This window comes from Alligator sinensis, unplaced genomic scaffold (genome assembly GCF_000455745.1).
Source record: "Alligator sinensis unplaced genomic scaffold, ASM45574v1 scaffold54_1, whole genome shotgun sequence".
NCBI classification, from domain to species: domain Eukaryota; kingdom Metazoa; phylum Chordata; order Crocodylia; family Alligatoridae; genus Alligator; species Alligator sinensis.
The window spans coordinates 1,033,076-1,056,630 of NW_005841962.1; the positions used below are offsets into that span (position 1 = coordinate 1,033,076).

General features: G+C 40.1%; 1 protein-coding gene across 1 annotated transcript; it reads left to right on the plus strand.

Moving 5' to 3' along the window:
* The first annotated feature begins 773 nt into the window (after positions 1-773).
* LOC102369548 (prostatic acid phosphatase-like) lies at positions 774-23,555 on the plus strand. The gene is made up of 11 exons (XM_006020656.2): positions 774-887; positions 2,203-2,298; positions 4,918-5,004; positions 6,014-6,166; positions 8,142-8,240; positions 8,952-9,047; positions 11,767-11,899; positions 15,584-15,666; positions 16,905-17,011; positions 20,453-20,622; positions 23,423-23,555. The coding sequence occupies exons 1-10, from the start codon at positions 774-776 to the stop codon at positions 20,607-20,609; spliced, it is 1,125 nt and encodes a 374-aa protein (XP_006020718.1). The 3' UTR covers positions 20,610-20,622; positions 23,423-23,555.

Consider the following 23,555-nt stretch of genomic DNA (forward strand, 5'->3'; position numbering starts at 1 on the left):
TTAAGCAAAAAGAGGCTTACGTTAGAAGAAAGTTCTTGTAAGTAATTGAAGATACAAGCAATCTATTGTTAGAGGGAAAGTTTGCTGGGTAAATCTTTATTCTTGTCAGTGAATTTAGGGTTATCTCTGCTTCTGAGCAACAAAACCACCTTCTATTTTAATTTTCCCAAACCATTACCACACAACAAAATCTATCAGTTAACAGACAACCAATACTTGAATGGTTTATGTTGTTAGTGTTTACATTCTAGTACAAAGTATTTGAAGAAAAATGCAATTCCTTTATTTATGTACTAGTGATGGAGCGGGGAGTATTGCACCTAGACTTCTATATGTAGTATATGGAACTGGAACTGTATATATATAATACTTTTCTTAATAAGAAAGCTGCAAGACAGATAGATATATATAGAAATAGTGCTGGGCTTTTAGTTTCAGTAACAGCATAAGGAGTAAAGGTCAGACTGTGTCTATGGCACTGTGGATATATATGGCATGGACTGCAGAAGGGGTCCAACAAATCAATGGAGCACATGCAGCAGGAGTACACAAATGCAGAGTTCCCTGCTTCCTTCATGAGTCTCTGGGGATGCAGTAACCCAAATGGGGATGAAAGTTGAAGAGGAAGCAGAGCCACTGCCCATTTCTGGCATTTACCATGCATAACGGCTGACTCCTCCCATCTTTTTTATATAACTAGACATCTAGTCTACTGTGGGGCTGTGTCCAGTCTGAGAACTTGGTGCATAAAATACTTGTAAGCTTGTGCAAGGATGAGAGTGAGACAGTTGCTCTGTGGAATCTGGAGTCTATGCTTCCTGCTAAGCCTTCTCTTCATTTTGCTTCACCAAACCACAGCGAAAAGGAAACTGAAGTTTGTGTCCTTAGTAAGTAGACAGCAGTTTAGAAATGGAAAGGATTTCCTCAAAAAACTGTCATTTGCTGCTGCTGTTATAATTCCAGGGGGGAAACATTCTGCAAAACATGTTTTGCAAATATTTAAATGTTTTCTGAATAATCAAGTTCTATTATTGCCCCCTATAGAAAAATAAAAAGTAACACACTTTAAAGACTGTTTTGTAAACTTGCTTCCATTCAGCAGACTCAGATGATTCTGAAATCTCCTGTAAATACAATGTCCTTTATTTGTGGCAGCAAAAGGAGAGCTCTACAGGGATAATTTAAAATTATGAAATGGATGGGATGCCAAAACTAGCTTTCACTTCCTGCAGAAATTCCTCTTGGTAATGCAAATAATGTATTGGATTGCAAAAGAGCAATTTCTCCCTATATGTAATTAGAATATGTGATTCACTGAATGAATGGCATGAAGCTATGGTATATGTGAGTAAAACTTACACTAATTTGTAAGCTACCCTTTCTCTCAAGAAAAATAGACCTCTTCTGAATTTGATCTATTCTAAACTTTTGGCAAGCATTTCACGTCATTTTCACATCTTTGTGATTTAATTTTTTTTCCCATTTGGCTCATATAAGGGAAGACTTAATAGTTTTATAGTGTTATGACTAATAACTATGTATGCCAAGTCAATGATACAGGAGAACAAGAAATTCTTCATTAATAGAATGAAAAATCTTGATACTGTACAAGATCACTGGAAAGCAGTGGAAATTTAAGACAGGTTCAGGGTTTTCACAAGAACATGTGTTCAGATTTTAGATATTTACAGTGCCTGCCAACATGCTATTTTCTAACAGCAGCCTCTTTCAGCAAAAAGTGACTTATAGTAGCCAAACACAGGGCCTGTACATTGGGTAATATGCTGATTTTTTTGTTTGTTATTTGTTTCCCTTAACTTTCAGGTAGCTTTAACAAAATATTCACTTTTTTTTGTATTTGTTATATTAATACCAGTCATCTTGCTTGTTTAATTTAATTTGACCTGTACTGCCTATGTTCTCCTGTCTTCTCCACGATATATAATATTTTATAAAGCATATAAAATCATAGAAAAAAATCCATGAATTAGCTACTTTTCATATGAAGGAAATGAGACCCCCCCCCAAACAAAAAAGTTACAATCTTAAAAATAGGCATGGAAGCTACTATCTAGTGTATATCAATCTGTTAATAGGCTATACAGCACTCCTCATTGATGAAGATAGGACTAGAATCGCAATTCAACTGCTTCTAATAAAATAAATGCAATAATGTGAATGGAATTAAAATTGTCTTATTAGGTATTTCGCCATGGTGATCATACCCCATGTGAATCTTTTCCAAATGACAAACACAAAGAAAATGCTTGGCCACAAGGATTTGGACAGCTTACCAAGGTTTGTTGGTGTAGCATATTGAAACAGTGGAAGCCACTGACGAATGTTCATACTTTGAGATACCATGAGTGTATGTCACATTGTTAGAATGGGGGACTGGGTTTTGGAAAATAATGACTCAGAAAAGGAGTTAGGTTATCTTGCTGAAAAGTCAGCTGAACATAAGATCTTTGGATGTATAGTCCTTAGCTGTGTGAGCAGTGGAGCACCAACTAGGGGTTATTTATTACTATACAGCATTACTGAGTTCATTACTTGAATAATATGTATAATTCTGACATTCATGTTTTAAAATGGATAATGATAAGTTAGAAGATTTAAAAAAAAGAGCTAATAGAATAGTTTGAGCTCTGGAAAGCCTCCCTATACATGAGAGGCTAATGAAGCTCTATTTATTTTAACCAAAAGATTAAGTCACCCAGTCATATACTGTAAGTACCTAAACAGAGATAAGGTTTCTGATAATAAAGGGCTTATTCAGTCTAGTAGACAAAAAGATAACAAGATCCAGTGCTTAAAGCTGAAGCAATATAAATTCATACAAGATATATGGAGCAAATTTGTTATAGTGAAGATGACTAATCCATGGGACCTGATGATATAGTACATTGTCTATTGCTTGAAGTCTTGAATTCAAGAAGGGTTGTCTAAGAAATATTCCATAGCTCAACCAGCAGTTGTGGATTTATTATGGGAATCACTTAGTTTCCATGTCCTCTTATATAGCAGGTATATGACCATTGTGATCCCTTCTGACCTTAAAATGTATTAATCTATGGGTAACTTTGCAGTGAAGCGTATTATGTAAATAGATATTGATAGAAACATGGAACTTAGTTCTGGAAACAGCCACCCTGCTACTGAAAAAAATGTCATACAAACCTGCTCATAATTTATCAAACTCCATCATAAAGTTAATTAGGGCTTTTGCCTGATGATTCCTACTCCTCTGATGGTTCTTTTAAATTTATTCAAAGCCTGTTTATACCCATTTGTTTCATTGTTAGTTAGCTTGAATATTCTCATTTTAAACAAAATAAGCACTGTGTAATGAGCATCTTTAACTTCTGTGGAATTGATTCATTCAGTGGTTGTTCAGTTGCTCAGGTCTTTGTAGGATCTGGCCTCGATTTCTCTCTCTGTCTATTATAAATATGCAAGCTTCATAACAGATGTGCTGCTGCCTCATTAACCCAATTTGCAGAAAACTGCATCTAGCTAAATAATAACAGCAACAAGTGTGTGAGCGTATGCCTGTTCATTTCTACTCAGTTCAATAAGATGTGAATTTCAAACACTAATTACAATGATGTCAATTATATCTGTATGGAGTATGGGTTATTATTAAGCCCCAAATAATTTCCCCTCCCCCTTTTATAAATGGCAATGAAATTAAATGCTGAAGAGACCATGTTCATACAGCAGCAGGAGTACACAAATGCAGAGTTCCCTGCTTCCTTCATGAGTCTCTGGGGATGCAGTAACCCAAATGGGGATGAAAGTTGAAGAGGAAGCAGAGCCACTGCCCATTTCTGGCATTTACCATGCATAACGGCTGACTCCTCCCATCTTTTTTATATAACTAGACATCTAGTCTACTGTGGGGCTGTGTCCAGTCTGAGAACTTGGTGCATAAAATACTTGTAAGCTTGTGCAAGGATGAGAGTGAGACAGTTGCTCTGTGGAATCTGGAGTCTATGCTTCCTGCTAAGCCTTCTCTTCATTTTGCTTCACCAAACCACAGCGAAAAGGAAACTGAAGTTTGTGTCCTTAGTAAGTAGACAGCAGTTTAGAAATGGAAAGGATTTCCTCAAAAAACTGTCATTTGCTGTTGCTGTTATAATTCCAGGGGGGAATCATGGTTAGATTTCACCACTACATCACCATAGCAGTGCACTAGACTGGGAGGAGCATGCCACTACGGTGATGCTGCTGTGAATCACGTGTAGACCCACATGGTCGCTACATTGCTGTAATGCATTATATCGCAACATAGTGCATTGCTAGACGTGTAGATACGCCCTCTGATCCTTTTTTAGAAAACATTAAGGTGTATTTTCCTAAAGAAGATGTGAGTAGACTACTACTAATATTAACCTTACTATTAAATTTATTGTCCTCCTTTCATTTATAGCCCTAAATAATATATTACCACACTGCTATAAAGAAAAAGGTTCTGGCATTTCCAAATTTGTAATTATGGTTATGTGACCTTCTTTATACCGGCCTTTATTTAGCTCTACTACATTAAAGTATATATTGTGATACATGGACCAAAAATGTTGCTCTCACATAGAATGGATTCTAGAAGCCTAGATTAAAAAAAACAAAAACAAAATACACAAAGATTTAAAATGACAAGAAGAGATGAGTGTGTATGGAAAGATGGAAGTGTCTAATTAAGGCTCATAATATTCAGCAATCAGAAGGGGAGGTTTGGTTTAATTTACTTTAAAAAAAAAGTCTCAAGGCACTCCATTCATCCACATTAGAGAGAAGAAAACTGAAATAAAACCTTGAAGATAATGGGCTGCTTCTTCCAGTCTTGAAGATGATAAGTCTCCTCTGTGCTTCCACAGAACATTACACTGACATTCATTTCTATTGTTGTTTTCACAGCTTGGGATACAGCAGCAATATATGCTTGGACAATACTTACGGAAAAGATATGCTCATTACTTGAGTACTATATATAAGCAGTGCGAGGCAAGTATCAGAAGGAGGATTTTTTTTTCTGTATGCTAATGGAACTTCCTAATTTACAGGGGCCTAATCCTGCATGAGGCTGAGTATGCTCAAATTGCACCAGCATCAAAAATGGCTGAGAGATCTCTCAGTTCCTAAGGTTGTGGCTCAGACTAATGTATTATAACACTGATTCATGAAGAGCTTGCACAGGAAGATCCTAGGAGTGTAGATCAGGTTTGGCAAGAAGCCAAACTTTATTGAAAACTGTGGTATTCTTGTAAGCCAGACTATAGCTGAAAATATTATGTTATATTTGAATTGCAATTAATAGATATCACTGCCTGGCATCTCATTAAAGGTAGCCTCATTACAGCTATCACTTTAATAATGCAAGAAGCCCTCATATATAGAATCCAGGTTCTCCTTGTTGGTGACCTCAACCACTAAGTATAGTGCTTACCTCTTCCCTACTTCGGGAAATTCTGGGAGACCCTAGTAGAAATTCTGAGCTGCTATTTGTTTCTTATAGTCAATATCTACCACACAGACTGCTGTGTAGTGTCCAGATACCCACCTGGCTTTAAACGAACTAGTTCTAGTACCAAAAGCAGTTTAGCTGCAGTAGCATGGCACTCAGTATGGGATGGTTTACCCTACAGATATGCTAGCTAGGTCATCTCAACACTACACTGAAGACTGCAGTGTAGACATACCCTCTGTTTTAGTTGGGGTTCAGAGGCTCCATTACTGTCTCTCAAAACTTCGCCAGCTGGAACCAAGTGATTTTTTTTCCTGAGAATTTCTAATGGGGTTGCCACCACCTTCCGATTCAATTGCCCCCCAAAGTTCAGTCCCAATGCTCTGCTGCAACTCCCTCCCACTTCTCTCCCTCTTCCCTCCTATGGCAGATTTTCTTTAACATCCCACCCGTTGGGATGCCAAGCCTTTCATCCCATTTCCAGTTCTCTCTTTTCTCATCAAATTGGCCAATTAATAAGAGAACAATTTTTTTCTGTTTTTGCTCCAGATTTATGTTCAAAGCACAGACTCAGACCAAACACTTATGAGTGCCCAGGCAACTCTTGCTGGGTTGTATCCACTGGACAGTGGTCAGGCTTGGAACCCAAAGATCCTTTGGCAGCCAATCCCAGTTCACACAGTGCCACTATCACATGACCACGTGAGTACTACAAGTTGGGAACTCCTTTTTCCTGTACGCTTTGTTAAGACTAATAATGTCAGAAGTAAAGTGAATAAAGTAGATGAGGGCAATACAAAGCAACAGCACTGTGTATAGGAAACACCACTGTGCAGTGATTGCACAGACTCCTATGACATAGACTTGGGCTTAATGAAAATAAAACAAGCTAAATCTCAAATCAAACTTCCACTCATGACACCATTTTCATAAATAGCTGTGTGACCACAGTCAAGAACCCTTTTAATATGTTATGCTCTCATACTGTATAAGATCATAACTCTGAGCCAGTAACAGATTACCCTACTTTCTGGCCTGTGCAGAAATTTAAAATTGTTTGCTCTGCTGAAGAGCAGGGGGGAAAAATGTGCATTATCACTATACTCCTCAATTTTTTGTTGTTCATGAACCATAAAATTGTCCCTTTCCTCACTACACTGTGATTTGGGTAGTGGGATCTTTTTTTCAGTCATTTTGTGGTTGGTGGCCAAAAGAAAAAATGTGGAGGACTGGTTTGCTGGAACGCAAGTTGTGGGATAATCTAATTCTGGTACTCCTTTCTCTCTTCCCCTCACCTGCAGAGTACTCAAATATGGGAACTGGGAAGCATTTTTTCAAGGGGCTGTGAGGAAGCCAGCTTCACAGTCTCTGGAAATGCTGTGAACGGTGACCTGGGCAGGTGAGGGGAGTGAAAGAAGACAAGAACTTCCAGATATGTATGTACTTCCAGTGATGGCTGGGAGGCTGCAGAGCAGAGACAATGAACACAGAGAGCTGTTCTTTCCTTCCCTACCCTAGTCTAGTAGTGAGATTTTTGCACACCACGGGATTTTGCAGATTGCAGACAAAAGATGGAGTTCTACTACCAAATTCAGCAAACAGGCACTAGGTCTTACATTCTCCCCAAATTTGAAAAGTTTATGCAAGTGATTGAAGGGCCTTACATGCCCTATTTACAACACACATGAGTAAGTCAAATTAAAATAGCTGCTTTTTTAATCTTCATCACTCCAAGTTGTGTGGTTTGGGACCATTATAAATAGTATAGTATGCTCCCAAAGTAGAAAAATAAGTTAGTAAACAAATTAATGTACAAAATAGGAAAATGTGAATATATATGTTCATTTTTCCCTCCTGCTTTCCATTATTTATTGCTTTAAATATATTTTTATTTTTTAATGAATACATAGCACCCTGAACCCCAGTAGCTTATTTCTATCGAAGCTAGTGGCTGTCAGTTACTAGAAATATCATGCCCGTTCATAAGTATATGGTTATATCATAGTATTATATGCCTCTAATAGTTAGATCAGTATTCTAAGAGTGGCAAAAAGCTGTTGTACATATTCTGAGGCTAATGTTCTCCTCAGTACACCAAGGTTTTATTTGAAGCTCTTGTTTTAATTGTGTGGCTACAACAAATGGAATTTTATTAATTATCTCAGGAGGGAGATGGAAAACATGTTAGCAGGAAATATTGAGACAATTATTACTACTTGATTTGAAATCAGCTGTAATTTTATTTTGTTTTGCTTTTACTTATGATTAATTCAGACAAAAATTAGATTAGACTATCTCAGATAAAGCAAATCATACCAATACAGGCAGCCAGAAATAATATACATGTACTATTTAAGCATGATTTTGAGGATTTAGGAAGTGCATAGGTCTTGTGCTGGCCTTTTCCTGCATGGTGAATTGCACCTTGCATTTCTTTCTAATTTTCAACTACTTTTACAAGCAACATCCACAAATGTTTAATGGTTAATATTATAAAACTGAGTTGCTAGAGGTATTATAGTATGGAGGGAAAAATATCACTGGAAACCAATCCTAAAATCTTTTTTCAGTTTGTCCCAGCTGACACGCAAATCAGAACTGGACTTCTATAAGAGGATATTAAATTATCAAACTGGAAACAGACTGCATAATTAATACATTGTACCTTTTATTTCAGTTGCTCCACTTACCTTTTCCAAATTGTCCAAGATACAATGAACTTCAGAAACGAACTTTTGTAACAAGAGAGTTTCAAAAACAACTTAAGCGCTACAGGGTAAGGAAAGCAATCTACTTTCAATTGTGGAAAACATTTAATTAAAAAACTACCACTTATCACAGCAATATCTAATACCTGAATCATAAGATTGGGAGTCTGGAGACTGGCGTATTCTCCTTCTAATGAAGGTATCTAATTCTTCTTAGCTTTAGCAGACCATGCTTCTATATACTGGAAGAAGACTACTATTTACCCACTAAACACTTATGATTTTAGAAAATCTGCTGGGCTGGCAAGTTCATCACAAATGAAAGAAGTACAGTTTAGAGAAGGTGGGACTCTTAGTCACCCTTTATCAAAACTCAATCTATCATCTGAATTACACAAAAACTACAAAAGTCAACTAAAACCAGCATCTCCAGTCCAACTTCATCCTTGCTGCTCAGTCTCATGGTTGCAATCCCTTTTCTGACATCTCTTTACATATACCCTCTCTTACCTCAAACCCCTATTCCCCACAAAAAATCTTCCCACTAATTTCCTGACTGTCACATAAGAAAATTCCCACAACTTCAATGCAGCAACCAGTCTCTCCCTTTGGTAACTCCTTTGCCTGTTTTCCCATAAGTCATGCTGTCACAGCTAAGCTACTGGTTCAACAAACTTTATTCTTTCTAAAATGTGCCATGCACACTACTAAGGTAGTATATAGGAATGCCATAAAATAGTAAACCTAAACCCCCTTTGTTTATGGTTTTTGTTTTCCAGCCATTTCTCAGATTTTTAGCAGCTCACACCGGATACCCAGTTAGCAGTCTGAACACTGCAAGAATTGGGAATCTATATGACACTTTACAGTATGAGGTAAAAATATAACTATAAAGTCTGGATCTGATACAAACAAGTTATAGAGTAGGAAGAATACAGATTACAAAATGTATTTTATACATCTCTGTGGTGGTAAGAAAGATTTATGCTTACAAGGGATGCAAAGGAATATAATCAGCTATCTTATCTTTTATTATACATGGCATGACTGATATGCTTTTCAGTCAGTCAATAATTAGTATAACAACCTGGTAATATACTAGTCTAGCAAAGTACTAGTTCTCATTTATACTAAGGAAACTTTATACCGGTCTAGAAGTAAAAAGCAGCCTTCGTGAAAATGTAATTTATTCCATTTCCAGGCCTGGCCACTTAATAGTACCAGAAACTTGTAGAGGCCTTAACATAATGAAAATGAGCCCGCTGGCTTTCAATGAGAATAAGAGTTAGATAGATTGTTTTATTATGCCATGTAAAATACTTTAAGAACTTCTTAAAAGTTAAAAACTAACTTTTACTTTCTTCCATTTCTTGTAATGCGCAGGAATTGTGTCCCTAAATCAGGCCAGTAGTCCATCAAATCCAGCATGTAATCAGTATATCCTCTGAAGAATGTATAACATTTGCAAAGTGGGCAGTTAGACAAAAGCCTATTGTGTGAAATTGCTTCATGATCCCAGAACCATAAAGATGTACCGTAGTAAATAAACACAGAATGGTAAAGAACATACAAGCTTCCTTCCAGAAAGACTGGTGCAAGAAAATACAGTAGTAATTTTTGGTTTATAGGATTCCTGGAACAAGTGGGACTTGAGCATTAATATGGAATAGGAAGCTACTGATGAATACTGATTGGGAGTCTGTTCTGATCATAGGGACCATGGGACCCTTTAGTTTAAATCTGCAAGATTAAAGATTTACATGCTGTAACAATGAACACGTCTAACACTAAGGGCATGCACATGCCAGGGAACAATTTAGCACTGCAAAATGGATTCTACAACTGCCAACATATAAAGCAGGGAGCCACCTAAGGTAGCAAACAGGAAAAACAAAGGCGTGTGTCTAGTATATTAAGTACTTAATTCTGGACTGCAGAAAAGCACTTCCTTTCATTTGGGATTAAAGCCTAAACCTAGCAGGGAAAATATAGGTAGTGGATCCTGATCAGGCATAGTTGGGAGACAGGCATTGAACTACTTAGCATAGAAAAGACTAAATTGCTTCTGGGCACGTCTGGAAGCAAAGTTTTGGATGGCCAGGGAACTTTACGGATGAAATGTTAGGCACCTCGGGTCACCCTAACACCCATTTTACATGCCCAACTCCTTGTATGAATCTAAACCTGTGTCTACCTCTGAACAGCAAACACACATTGCCATCTTGAAAGAAAAGCTATTATTTTTGTTGCGTGTGGTACTTCAAAAGACTGCTTGGAATTATTTTTAAGTCTCTGTACTTAAGCTCCAGATAATATTCCCTAGAAAATTAAAGAAGCTTTAAAGTAGATTGCATCTGAGGACATGCATGAGTTACACCTGAGTCATTCCGTAAATTGCTAGGTGTAACTCATGCTGTGAATCTTGCATTTTCCATGATGGTCCTGTTCTTGTCAAAGCAGTTTAGATCAGTGACTCATGAAATGTCAGCATGCTGAACTACTGCATTGCAGCTCAGCATATTAAATCAAGTCATCATCACATACTGCAGTAATGTGACTGCACAGGGCCGCACGGTTGTACAGAAAGCATTGTAACGGAGGTGTTTATGTCATTAGACACTTACAACATTGACAAACTTCGTTTGCCATAAGGAAACCAAATGCCAGACAGGGCTGACTTAATGAGTAGGCAGTGAACTTGTTGTGGGGCCTTCATATTACTCAACTGAGACCTTGGAGACACCAGCTGAGAGTTCTGCCACAAAAGCCAACAACAATATTAATTGTGCAAAAAGAGTTCTCCAATTCATAGTTTTAAAGAGAATTCAAGTAGCTTTGGTAGAATTTGTCAAAAGAAAAAGTGAGACACTGTGACCTGAACTGGTTTAACGTGACATGTTCCATTGTTTCACCTGTTTAAACAAATCCTATCTTCAATTAGCCAACATTTTTCAGGCCACTGGCGTCTACTAATCTCACCTGCCAAGTCTTGCTGGTACAAATGAATTGGGAGCCTGCTCTCGGGTTGCTGCTCAGCCACAATCCTGACAGTCTCCTGTAAACCCTGTGGGTTGTTGGACCCCTTACTGGGTCCCACTCTCAGGAGGTGCCTGACAATACCTCTCAAGCCTTATGGGCTAGAGACGTGGCTCCAAAACTTCCCTTTTACCATGCCCCATGCCTCACAGATGGCATTTAGATGTTGTCTCTTGTGATGAGGCCTCAGTCTACTTTGGCCTCTTGTTGTCACAGGACCCTTAGCCTTAGTATCTGTCGCTGCACCCTCTGGCACTGGGCTCTCCACGCTGTAGTATGCCCCAGTGAGTGCTATGCCGTATCTTAATGAATGCTGTCCTCTCTTACCATTCAAAGCTGTTTTCTTTAAACAATTCACCAATATACGTAAGAGTTCCACTACAGCTGAAATTCCATATATAGTCCCTAGTTTATGTATAAAATGTAAAAATAAAGTACAAAATACTATATATTTTTAAATTAGTATAAAAATAATGGTAAAAAACACTGTTGCCTCAGGCAATAATACCAAAGTAGAAGATAACAAAAAAATCATTATGTTTTCCTCCTTTGCTATAGGATGCTAACAATTACACTTTACCAAAATGGGCCACTCAAGGTGTCAGGGACAAACTGTTAAAGCTCTCAGAATTGCTGTTACGGGCAGAATTTGGGCTCCACAAACAAAGGCAGAAGTCACGTCTGCAGGGTGGTAAGCAAAATACATCTTTCTAAATGGGGCATGAGCGTGAAGCACAAAGTTGAAAAGATGTACAGTGAACAGCAGTGTTAAAGGGATGTTGTTGCTGTGATGGTGCAGGAACTGTGAGAGAGGCAAGTATTGTTGTGGGTGATATCTTGTATTGGACCAACTACATGTTGAGATAGCCCTGGCAAAGTTTTTGAATGCAATTTATTATTTATCAGATCAAATGCATTGCATTCAAAAGTCTGTCAAAGGCTATTTCAACCATGTAGTAGGTCTAATATAAGAGATCTCACCCACAATAATCCTTGCCTCATAGACTGAGCAGTGAAATTTATGCCACATTACAAATTTGAAAGATGGCCTATATAGTATATTACATGGTTAATCATGATTACCTCTATAAGGTGACCCCTGAAGTATTTGGATTTAATCAACATACACTGAAGGAGGAAGGGGCATGTGACAAAGGTATGTTCATTTACCATTATAAAGGAAACATCATTCAGTTAAGTGAATAAATTCAAACGCTTACTGAAGTGAGTCCAAGCTGAATTTGATGTCACAAGCCACATTTTAGTTACTTATTTCCTACAGTACAGTAATTGTAATAAAGCACAACAGTAATATACTGTATTTTCTCACGTACAACATGGCCCCAAATAAAAGACACGTCTTGTTTTTAGAAGGCAGACTGGAGAAATAAAAAATTGTTCCAAGGTCATGGCCAACTTTATGACATAAAGCAAATCTTTCTGGAAACACAGGGTGTTTAAGAAGTGTGGTATCCCAGGGGGACACTCTTCTGGAATGCCACAATTCCTGGATATTTTATGCTTCTAGGATGACTTACTCTGTGTCACACAAGACCCTTGCAAAGACAGTAACAAGACTGTTAGTTCTTGACTGTAAGCAGTTCTTTATATAAGTTCTCATAAATGAATTGCTATATCTATATCACAAGCCTCATCAAGATACTACCAGCAGTTCACTCACTGTTCAGGCATAAGCTACAGTGCTCAGCCAATACCTATGGCTATGACAGGGTTAACAAAGGACTTTGCCCTTTCAGCTTGCTGAACCAGACAAGTGGCAGCAAGTTTGAACTTGGCACGCTGTCTCCAGGCATGCTTCTTTTCCAGTGAAGAAAATGTCACAACCCAGTGATTTTGGTGCTTCGGCACGATGGAATTTTCTTGCCACATGAGAGCCTCTTGCACAGCGAAGGTTTTTGCTGCACAGAAGAACCTCGGTGCAAGAGACTTCCCACCAATTTGCAGGATGCATTTCTTCTTTGCAGCACAGAAATGCACAGTGCAAAGAGTTCCCGCTATTCGAATGCAAATTTGTGTCCCGCTATTGGCCAGTTCTAAATTATTCACACGTGGCGGCTAGTGATTGGCTTGCTAGCCGTTTAAAATTTCGTGCGACTTCCGCCCAAGTCGAAGAACTTTGAGCACGCTGCAGAGTGCCTCTAAAGAGAACTGACTTGTGGCTAGCTGATTGATAGACTGATCACCTATCGATCCTTCTTCCTGTCGCCGAGCGCAATCCCAGACGTACCCTTTTCCCACCGGCTCAATTTGCGGATGGATTAACTGGCTTGGGCCTCGCCAGCTGGAACAACTCACATAGTTGTTCAGACGACTGGACCATCTGCGTCGCAACTACAAGCGGCGTAAGTAAACGTTTTTGCAACCATTAAACCTTGTCTGCCTCTCCATTCACCAGCCCGCCCTGACGAACGAGCAATTTCTAAATCACCTCGAGTCGGCTCTGGCCGTCCGAGACAGAAAACAGCTTCCTGGATTAAGACATGCATCCCAATTTTGGAGGGCTGATTTTGAGGGAAAGATGAGTGTTGTGTGCAAGAAAATACAGTAGTTGTTTGCTGGTCTTTATACTGGACCAGCAGTGATACCCAAAGGAAAATAATAAATTTCCAAGAACCGTTCATCATTCTGTTTATTGTATATTATTTATGGTTCAGAAAACTAAGTTGTTTATACCAGCTTGCCTTTTCCTTCTTCATGAAATGCACCACAGCGCTGGGTGCTTTGAAAAGTGCCTGGCACTGCAACATTTGCAGTTGTATAAGCAGCAAAATGCACATCAGCGCTGAGAAAATGGAGGTGGCACGCTTTTGAACTAAAACACCTTGGAGATGCTTTAGTTCAAAAGCACAGTACTGCCATTTTCTGCACGCTGATGCACATTTCACCTCTTATACAACTGCACATGGTGCAGCGCATTGCACGTTAGCTTGCGCACGAAGCAGACTCAATTAATCAAGCTTGCTCTGAAGTGGCGGATCTCCGGGGAGTCGCCAGACAAAAAAGTATGTGTATAAATGCCCCATGGACTTCAAATGGCATTTAAATGGCTGATATACAATCAGGGTATAAACTATGAAGACATGCAAAAGCTAAGCTATGCCAAACTTGTTTGCTTTCAGTGTTTTGTTTGTTTTAAGTTTTTGTGTTTTTAAAACTTACAAAACTTAGATCCAAATTCAAACCTTTGTATTTACCTGACCATGAATCATGATTAAAATTCTGCTATAAGCTGAAAGGAATAGATCTGTTTAACTTTGCAAGCACATTTAGCTGTAGTCAGAGGAATTCCTCTTTGTGGGGAATAGCTGTTAAGATATTAGCACTGTTACTGATTTAATATTTACAGCTTGTCTTACATTTTCCCGGAGGTGATATTGGCAAAGCACTAACAGCTGTATGCTTTTCAAGGTTGTATTGCTCCCAATTCTCCTCTAGCTTACACACAAAGAAATCAGGAAAATAATGGAGTTACACGAGAGAGAGGAACAGATTGACTAATAAACAACTATTCAGATCACATGAAGCAGCTTTGAAATGGATAAGCTAGCTCAGAGCTCTCAAACTTGTGGCCTGTGAGTTGTACGTGGCCCCTGAGCAGTTGAATGGCAGCTTCCAAGCTCCTGGCCCAGGTGCCACTCTCCTCTTTGCTCTCTTGCTGCTGCCAGCAGAGTCCCTGGGCTCTTCTTCCCTCCTCTAGTTTTTGTTGCCTACACACGCACCCAAAGTGGTCCATAGGCCTGAGGGAGCCCATGGGCAAAGGTCTCAGAGTGACTCAGGGCCTCTGAGTAGTGTGTTTATGCATGCAGGGAGCCTGTATGGCAGGGTGGGGGAGGAGAGAGGTAGGGCTTGTGCAGCATGGCATGGCACATCATGGACCCCTGTGGTACAGCAGAGGATGATTCATTCATTGCACTAAAAATTGGAAGCTCCTGCAACACGGAGGGGACACTCCTGCAGTGGATTGGGGACTCCTGCAGTGCAGTGCAGAAGACTCACAACCTGGTGGCAGGAAGTGTGTGCAGCCTTGGGGAGGGGGGTATGGCTGGGGGTCCTGTGGCCTCAGGTCACTCAAAAGTTGAACAGCCCTGAGCTAGCTTATGGTTGTTATTATTATTGGAAGTCTGCTGGTGAACCTAGCCCTAAAAATAGTGTACAAGGGAGCAGAATCAAATTCCCTACTCATACAAAAGTGGGCCACATTCCCCAGTAAATTCCAAAAAGTAGGTACAAATCCAGCCAAGTCAGACCTGCTTGTTGTGCATTAAGGATATAACATTACCGCTCCCTGGTATTAAGAACACACTAGTACGCGTTTGCTATGCAATCATTGTCTTGTTTCCCAATTTCCTCCCAGGTATTCTCTTAAAAGCGATTCTGAAACATCTCTCAGATGCTAGAAAACCTTCAAACCAGCGAAAGATGATTATCTATTCTGCAGTGAGTACTTTTTCATGGTAGATTTTTGCAGTTATTAACTACAATAAATGACCTATGGCTTCATATGCAGCAGTTTACAAGAGTTGCAATGCTGTTATTTCTGGCCAGCTTTAAATATTTCAGGATTATCTTAACTTATTTACTTAGAAAAATGCAGCTCATATATACCCGGCATTCTATTTCCTAGTCCAAGTGGTTTATTTCATTTAAAGCTGTTCTGACTGGTGAATAAAACAACTCGAAAGATTTGTCCAGGCTCTTTCCAATAACACAACTCTGATCTTCAAACTGGTGATCTGATGCTCTTCAAATAACATTTTTTTTCCTTTCCTTTTATTTTAAATTCAATTCAATATTTCTAAAAGACACTGGATTTTGTCTTGCATATGGAGGTTTTCTACATACACACACAACTTGTTCCTGGTGGCAGTCTGCTCACAACCCCCCTGGTTCAGCAAGAGTCCCCTGCAGCAGCCAGGGGGAGCTGTAGGCTCCCAGGGACTGACAGGTATCACAGGGCCAGGAGAGAACAAGGCTGGGAGATTGTCCCCTGCTTGCTCCTGGGGCAGTCTCTGGTGGTGGACCCTGGGTGGGACAATGTCCCCGTGCCCCAACAGCAGGGAACTCCCAGCCCTGGCTCCCTGATTGGTGGCAGGGGGCTTGGAAAGAGCTGCAGGGGAGGGGCAGGTCCCAAACCTCTGCCCCGGTCCACCAGCAAAGCATCTAGCAGCATGCCCCCAGATGGCTCACAGATAGCTGCCACACCAATGAATCAGGGCAGGGGGCTGGGACCCATCCCTTCCCCATAGCTCTTTCCAAGCCCCATGCCTCAATTGCTCGATCCAGGCATGAGGCTGGGAAAAAGCTGCAGGGCTGGGACCTGCCCCTGATCAGGACAGCTCCCAGCCAGCCCCAGGCTCCATGGGGAAGTCTACATGTGCAGCCCAGAGCTGGCTGGGGATTGCCTGAAACAGGACAGTCCCCAACCACTTCCAGGCTGCACATGCAGACTTCCCCACAAAGCCCAGGGCTGGCCAGGAACTTTCCCAATCTGGGGCGGCTCCCAGCCAACCTCCAGGCTGGGCAGGGAATTCTTCCCGTGCAGGGACTGCCTGCCCAGTTGCACAGCTGAATAGCTCACTATAACTAATGTACTGAGTAAGTTATTGAACTTTTGCTCTGTAACACCCATATTTCATTCAGTAACTCTGTACTGGGAGTGTTTCTTCTGTTCACAGCATGCTGCTACCATCGTCGCCTTACAGATGGCACTCAATGTCTTCAATGGGAAACTACCTCCCTACAGTGCCTGCCATTTTTTTGAACTTTACCAGGAAAAGAATGGGTAAGAATCTCATTATCACTCTATCTGCAAAATACACTTAAAAAAAAATGTACTGATACCCCAGAGCATTTGATAAATAACACTCTTTGGCCATTATTGAACACAAGACTCTAATATACTGAAAGCACTCATAAACTGACTTTAATTAAGATAATGGGAGTCAATTTAGTGCTTATGATTAAAAATAGCAGGCATACTTGGAGACTGCAGTTTCTGTCTACAGTATAAACTTGCTGACCTGACAGCTTCCACCCTATTTCAGAAGGGAAAACTTCCAGTAGTCAGAGGTTTTACTCAGTTTCCCATCTTACACATAGGACTGGAAAGGGTCATCCTGTCTCTTTGAATCCTATCCTCTGGTATCACAAGCAACCATGTCATATAAAAAGGTTTTCATAAGCTTAATAAGTTCCATCTTATAATTAGTATGGTTTTTTGGCTCCACAATTGCTATGGGAAAGTTGTTCAACAACCTCACTGCTCTCATGGTTAGAACTTTCTAATTTATAACCTACATGTCCAGTTTACATCCATTGTTCTTGTTCCAAACTAGACCTTCACCTTAAATAGCTTTTCACCTCCCTTGTATTTACTCTGATGTATTCATATTTATATCTGGTCTCAGTCCCAAAGTCAGAGTTACCATCCACGCAGAATTGTCAATTGTTGGCACTGGATTTATGGCCCAGAGATCTTGTTCCAGGTGGACACATTCCCTCACCCCAGCCGCGACTTCTCCATTCAATAAGAGGCAAATTTTACTGATACACAGTGATAGCTGATAAGACAAACAAAATAATCTCCCCAATTCGATATCTACCAGTTCTAGGGCTGTCACAGAAGGAAGGTATGTCTGTCCAGTATGCAAGCTTCACCCTGTGGTTGTGTCTTGAATGTCAGGTGTCAGCAGCCTGGAGGTCGAGGGCCAAGCTCCCTCCCACACACACAGTGGGGTGGGTGAAATGGGCTGGTGGTATGCCCCATAGTGGCCTTAGGTACCCCACTTTGAGAGACTTTGCTGCTCTGAAATCCTTCCTTATGTATTCTTCTCTCTTCTAAGGACTCTTCATTCCCAGGTATTATTGATTGGTTTCCCTGTGGTCCTCATACTGTCCACATTCTTTCCTGCCAGCATATTCCTTTGTTTCCCACAAATCCATCACATGCACACATCTTGATTTGGTCTGTCCACCAAAACCAGAAATTCCAAGAGTTCTGCATTTGGGTACTGACTTAGTGCTACCTTATCTCATGTTATGGAACAATGTGGTACGTGTCTTCAGTTTCCCAGCCTGTGTGTCTGCTGGCTTCAGAAATAGTGGGTCTTGAAGAAAACTTTGTCACAAACAGGTTTTTTAGAAACCAGTTAACCCCTGCCATTTCCCTGGACCATTCTATGTTCTAATGCGTATCTACTTTACCTACAAGCCAAGTCCCAAAAGCAAACCTCTAAATACCATTTTCTAGGCATCAGAAAACATCAGGGGAACCAAACTTCCCCCAACTTTTTTTAATTAGCAAATTTGATTAGCACATTCCCATTTTTTGGTGCCAAGGTCATTATTAAAAATATTAACTGTAACAGGGAACCCTTGACCTTGTTAGTAGGAAGGGTAGAAAGAAAGCAGGGGCAGAAGTGGACTGAATCAAGGACTAAAAGGCCAGGCAGCTGATGAAGCAGTTAGTGGCATTTGGTCCCTGTTGGACAGAAGATCCAATCACATGGCTGAAAGGAGGATGGGCTGGGGAATGTAAGCCTGGTCTCTGGGCATGCAAGGACACAGCCCATGCTTGCAGCAGGAAAAGGAGCTCCCAAGAGAGAGGAGCTATTAAAAGATGAGCAAACAGGCACCCAAGCTGCCCAAGGGATCTGGAGATGAGAAGGTTCTGGTGATGCCTGCAGGCAACATTTACCCTGAGGAAAGAAGATTATTTGTTTTAAGCAGAGGCTGGCTTTTGTTTTTCTGGTTTATTGGTTTGTTTCACTTTGGACTTGAGACTGGACAACTGGGTTGTGGCTACAAGATTGGAGAAGGCCACCAACAGGGATGTTAGGATGTGCGCCTCTGCTATAGGGGCCAGAAGTTAGCCCCAGGCCAAGAGAAAGAGACTGGCATAGTGAGATTGAAATCCCAGGAGGGACTGCCATCAAGGCAGAGCCAATACCCAGGAGCTAAGGTCTTAATCAGTGGACCAAGATGGAGGGCGCAGCCAGAGAGAAAAAGAGGGCCCAGGCTCTGATAGCTGAAGCTCCAACAAGCCCACAGAGACTTACAGAAGCACTCCCTTAAAGGGGGAAGCACTGAGAGAGGGGAAAGGACCCAGGTGGGAGGTTGATCTGTCTGAATGGACCAAGCTACCCATGAGGCTGCTACTGACCCCCAAGGATCCCTCCCTCCGAACAATAAACAAGATCAAAGTTGTGGCAGGTAAGAGACAGGAGGTGAAGGGGGACCAGGAAGGAGCAGAACCATGTGGCAGACCACAATTTGTCCTACATAACCACTATTTGTCCTACATACCTATCAATTTATTCTCTACTGCACCGTTCCAAATTCTTGTCCGTGAAGGTCCTCTAGAATTATGGAGAAAGGTGCAAATTTTACAAGACACGTGATTAGTGCTAATTCAGGCATACTATATGTAATATAATAAACGGTTTCTCTTATATACAGTCTTCCATTTAGCTCTGACACTTGGCAATATTGGAAGAGTTCAGCATCTAGGACCATGACAACTGTGAAAGAAAGAGTAACTAGAAGCAATAGGAAGAAACAAAAGGCAGAAGACCAAAAACAAAAACACAGTCCAAACCCTTTGGCTGCAGGGGGCAAAAGCTTGTCAGGGACAGAGAAGGACAAGCCTCATTGAAAGTCAGTAGGTCTTAAACATCTAAGATCCATAGGTCCTTTTGAAAGTACCTCCCCCCAGAACAATATCCCCACTGTAAACATAGAGAATACAAACACACTCCAAAGCTGAAGATGCTGTAGAAGTTGAAGCTTCAAAACAAGTTGTTAAAATTAAACCAAACAAAATACGTAATGTACAATAGAAACCACCTGTGCATATAGCAGGAAGATTAGATTAAGTAGCAAATACAAATAAGTCTTAATAATCTCCATATGTATATAAGTGCTAGTTTAAATGTTAGAATATAGGTTCACAGTCACTCCTGAGGTAAAATACACTTGTCTACCAGTGATGTTCCTATTACTAGCAGGACATGTGGACTTTTGTGCTAAATTTTAATATTTGATAAGAAAGTGCTATTCGTCCTATGAACTGAAACCACTGGACATGCTATGAAGTTAAAAAGTGGCCCAAACTCATCTTTCAGATAAGTCTATGAAATTGCATCTAACAGCTGCAACTCCAAAGAAAAAATTGTGCAGCTATGTATAACTAACCTTATATTTATATCTATGTGTTTTGACTTAGGCAATACACCATTGAAATGTACTATCGGAATAATTCTTTGAAAGATCCTCTTCCGCTTACTCTGCCAGGCTGCAAATTTCGCTGTCCACTTGAGAGATTTTATCAACGGATTGCCTCAGTCATAGTGCACCACTGGGCGAAAGAATGCAGAAGATAGAGCCTAAAGAGAGGTAAGTGAGATGCTGATAATTGTTATGTGTATTTGGGTCAAGTTTGGCATAAAGGCAGGAATACATAAAACTCTGAAGAGATATTGCACATATCAATATTTTTAAAGGAATGGCAAACCAGATCCAATAAGACAGTATTTTCCCAGCTTCTCCTTTTCCATGGATACATACCACTGGGCAACTCCAGATCTAATGACTTATCTAGTAGAAAGATTCAGAATGGAACTGGGGATTGCATGGCTGAAACCCTGTAGGTTCTCAAAAAAAATACACAGTAAAAAAGGCATTCATGTTACTGAAACCAAACAATGGGAGCTGGAAGAAAATCTTAAGAAGCTGAACTATATCAAATTACCCAATTTTGCTACTTGTAAATAAACCCACAAGCTGATTTGTAAGTCCAGGCAACTCCATTGATTTCAAGAGATATTCATATTTGTAGAGAGGAATCACATTTTCCTTCCTATATCAAGTAATACATTCCTTATTATAAGGAACAAAAACAAACAAGCCCCCAGAACTCACATTCACACAGAAAACTATCATATTTTTCCAAGTACCAACTCAGAAAACACATTTGGCTTTCTGAATCACTGTTCTCAAGAGGAATTTGAAATTGCAGAGATTATATGAGAACAATCAGGCCAACTCACTTGGCTACATACATTTTTCTAAAAAGTTCTTTTTAAACCCACAAACAGAAGGAAGATGTTTTAACTAGAGTGAGTGAATAATCAGCAATGACTAATTTGCTCAATAATTTCACCTTGTTTACTGCTCACAAACTGTCAGTGAGAAGATCAGAAATTCATCAGATTTATTCCCTATTGAATGTGATCCATGTATTTTTGTCAAATAATCTTTTGACTGTAGCTTAATAATGAAGAATTTGAAGTAAATATTCAACATTTGCACTGTGCTGTCTAGCAACCTAATTAACACACACATGACATTTCCTCATTGATTGAATATTTTATGCAACTAACCAACAAAGTAGCAAGAAAAAGTTTGCTACCAAACAAAACTTTGCCACTGGTGAATATTTGAGCATTCAGGTTTAATGTTCAGCCCTGTTAAAAGGGCCAATGTAAGACTTCTCCACTAAATTTCTCAAAGGAGGGCTAAAGTAGGAGTAAGGTGGTATATGGACCTCATGATGGCCTTCTGAACTGACAGATTTCATTCTGCAAGAATGCTAGTAAAGCAGTTTTTCCCAGACCTTTTCCTAGGTTTCCTTAACTGGTGTTTCAAAGATTAGCAAGCAACCTTAAGTCAAGGTAGAATGGATATTAGACTGTTAGTAAAGTGAAGTTGAGTCTAACCCAAGAGAACCATATAGAGTTTCTGGCTCCAATTCATTCCCGGTGTGATTTGTAGTGCTGTTTATTTCAAGAGTTTCAGCCATGTCCAATTTTTTCAAAAACCATCTTAGATATCAGGTCCTGTCACTGCAAACACACTTTGTCTAGATTCACTGAATCATGCTGTACATATGAGTGAACATCCATTGCACAGAAGCCCGTAAACATATCTATCTAGTATAAAATATAGGAATACTGTAAGGGCAAAATTATGGTTCTCCCCCACCTAAGAGCATTACAGGGAGAGATGATGCAGGGGGCCTTTCCTCTTATCATAATATGCTAATTGGGGGGGCTTTTGAAAAGGGTCATGTCTCTAGTATAGAGAAATATATGAACAGACTAAGCTGCTATCATTGCTGGCTGTCCTAGAGAGCCTGAGGAGTGCATTTGAATGGGGCACAGGCAAGAGCAATGTCCTTTGACCTGCACATGAGGGTGACTGTGCTGGTGGGGGTAGGGAGTTTCACGTGACATGCAAGGTGGAAAAGAACTCCCTAGCCACATTCTCCTTGGTACTTTTCAAAATGGGCTGAGTCACCATTCCTAAAAATGTTTGGTACCTCAGATCCCACATTCCAAATGGTTTCAGTGTGATGGGAACAGAAGGTCCATTTTTCAGCCTCTTCTGTATCTAGACACACATACTGAGCAGTGTTGAGTTGTTGGGTCACCATGGCTTGAAATGCTATTGTCTCTTTTGGGACCCAGCCCAATTAGCTATATGGTAAATCATGAGCCTTTTGGCTTTGGAAGAATATTATGCATTGTTTGAATTATATATAATTATATATAATTCAAACAATGCATATATTCTTCCCGATATGTATTAGTACAAGGGTTGTGCTTAAAAATGTAGTTACAGAGTACCTGAGCTAAAACTTGGAGCAGTTTAAAAAAAAAGAGGGGAACAGTAAAAATAAACAATTCTGGACTAGTCTATGGGTACCTGTAGTAATTTGCCTACATGCAAATTAACACAGGTGTGTTTATTTCAAGGTCAGTGTTTTCAACTTGCCCCTTACTCCCATGTGCTCAGAGAGAGCAGGGCCTGACAGCAAGGAGTGGGGGGAAGTGGTTGCAGGGGAAAGAACCTGAGGGAGGCAGAGGGCAAAAGGGGCTACCTGACCCTCCAGATTGATTTCTCCATGCTGTAACAGTGAGAGGGGGACAAATTCAAGGCAAATGTCCAATAATTAGATTCTATACCTGGAAAATTATACACATTTAACATTTGTTCAGGTATAGAATCTTCTTACTGGGGGGTCATCTTCTTATTGGGGGTCATCTTCTATTCATAGTCATCTTATATTTAAAGTAAATACAGTATTAATTCAGCCAGTGGCTGAAACTCTGCTGTATTTTCCTTTTCATTGTAGTTGTTTGCAAAAACAAAGTTGCTTACTAAGAGCTGTCTTTTCCATTTGATTTACCTTTAGATGCACAGTCAGATCTTCAAGCGATTGGCTTCATGAAGCAACTCCAACACAAAGTGACATCAGGCTGTCTGATATTTCAGTGTTAGCCTCCATCAGTGTGACCAATGACAGTACTGTTCCTTATCAAGAGAAA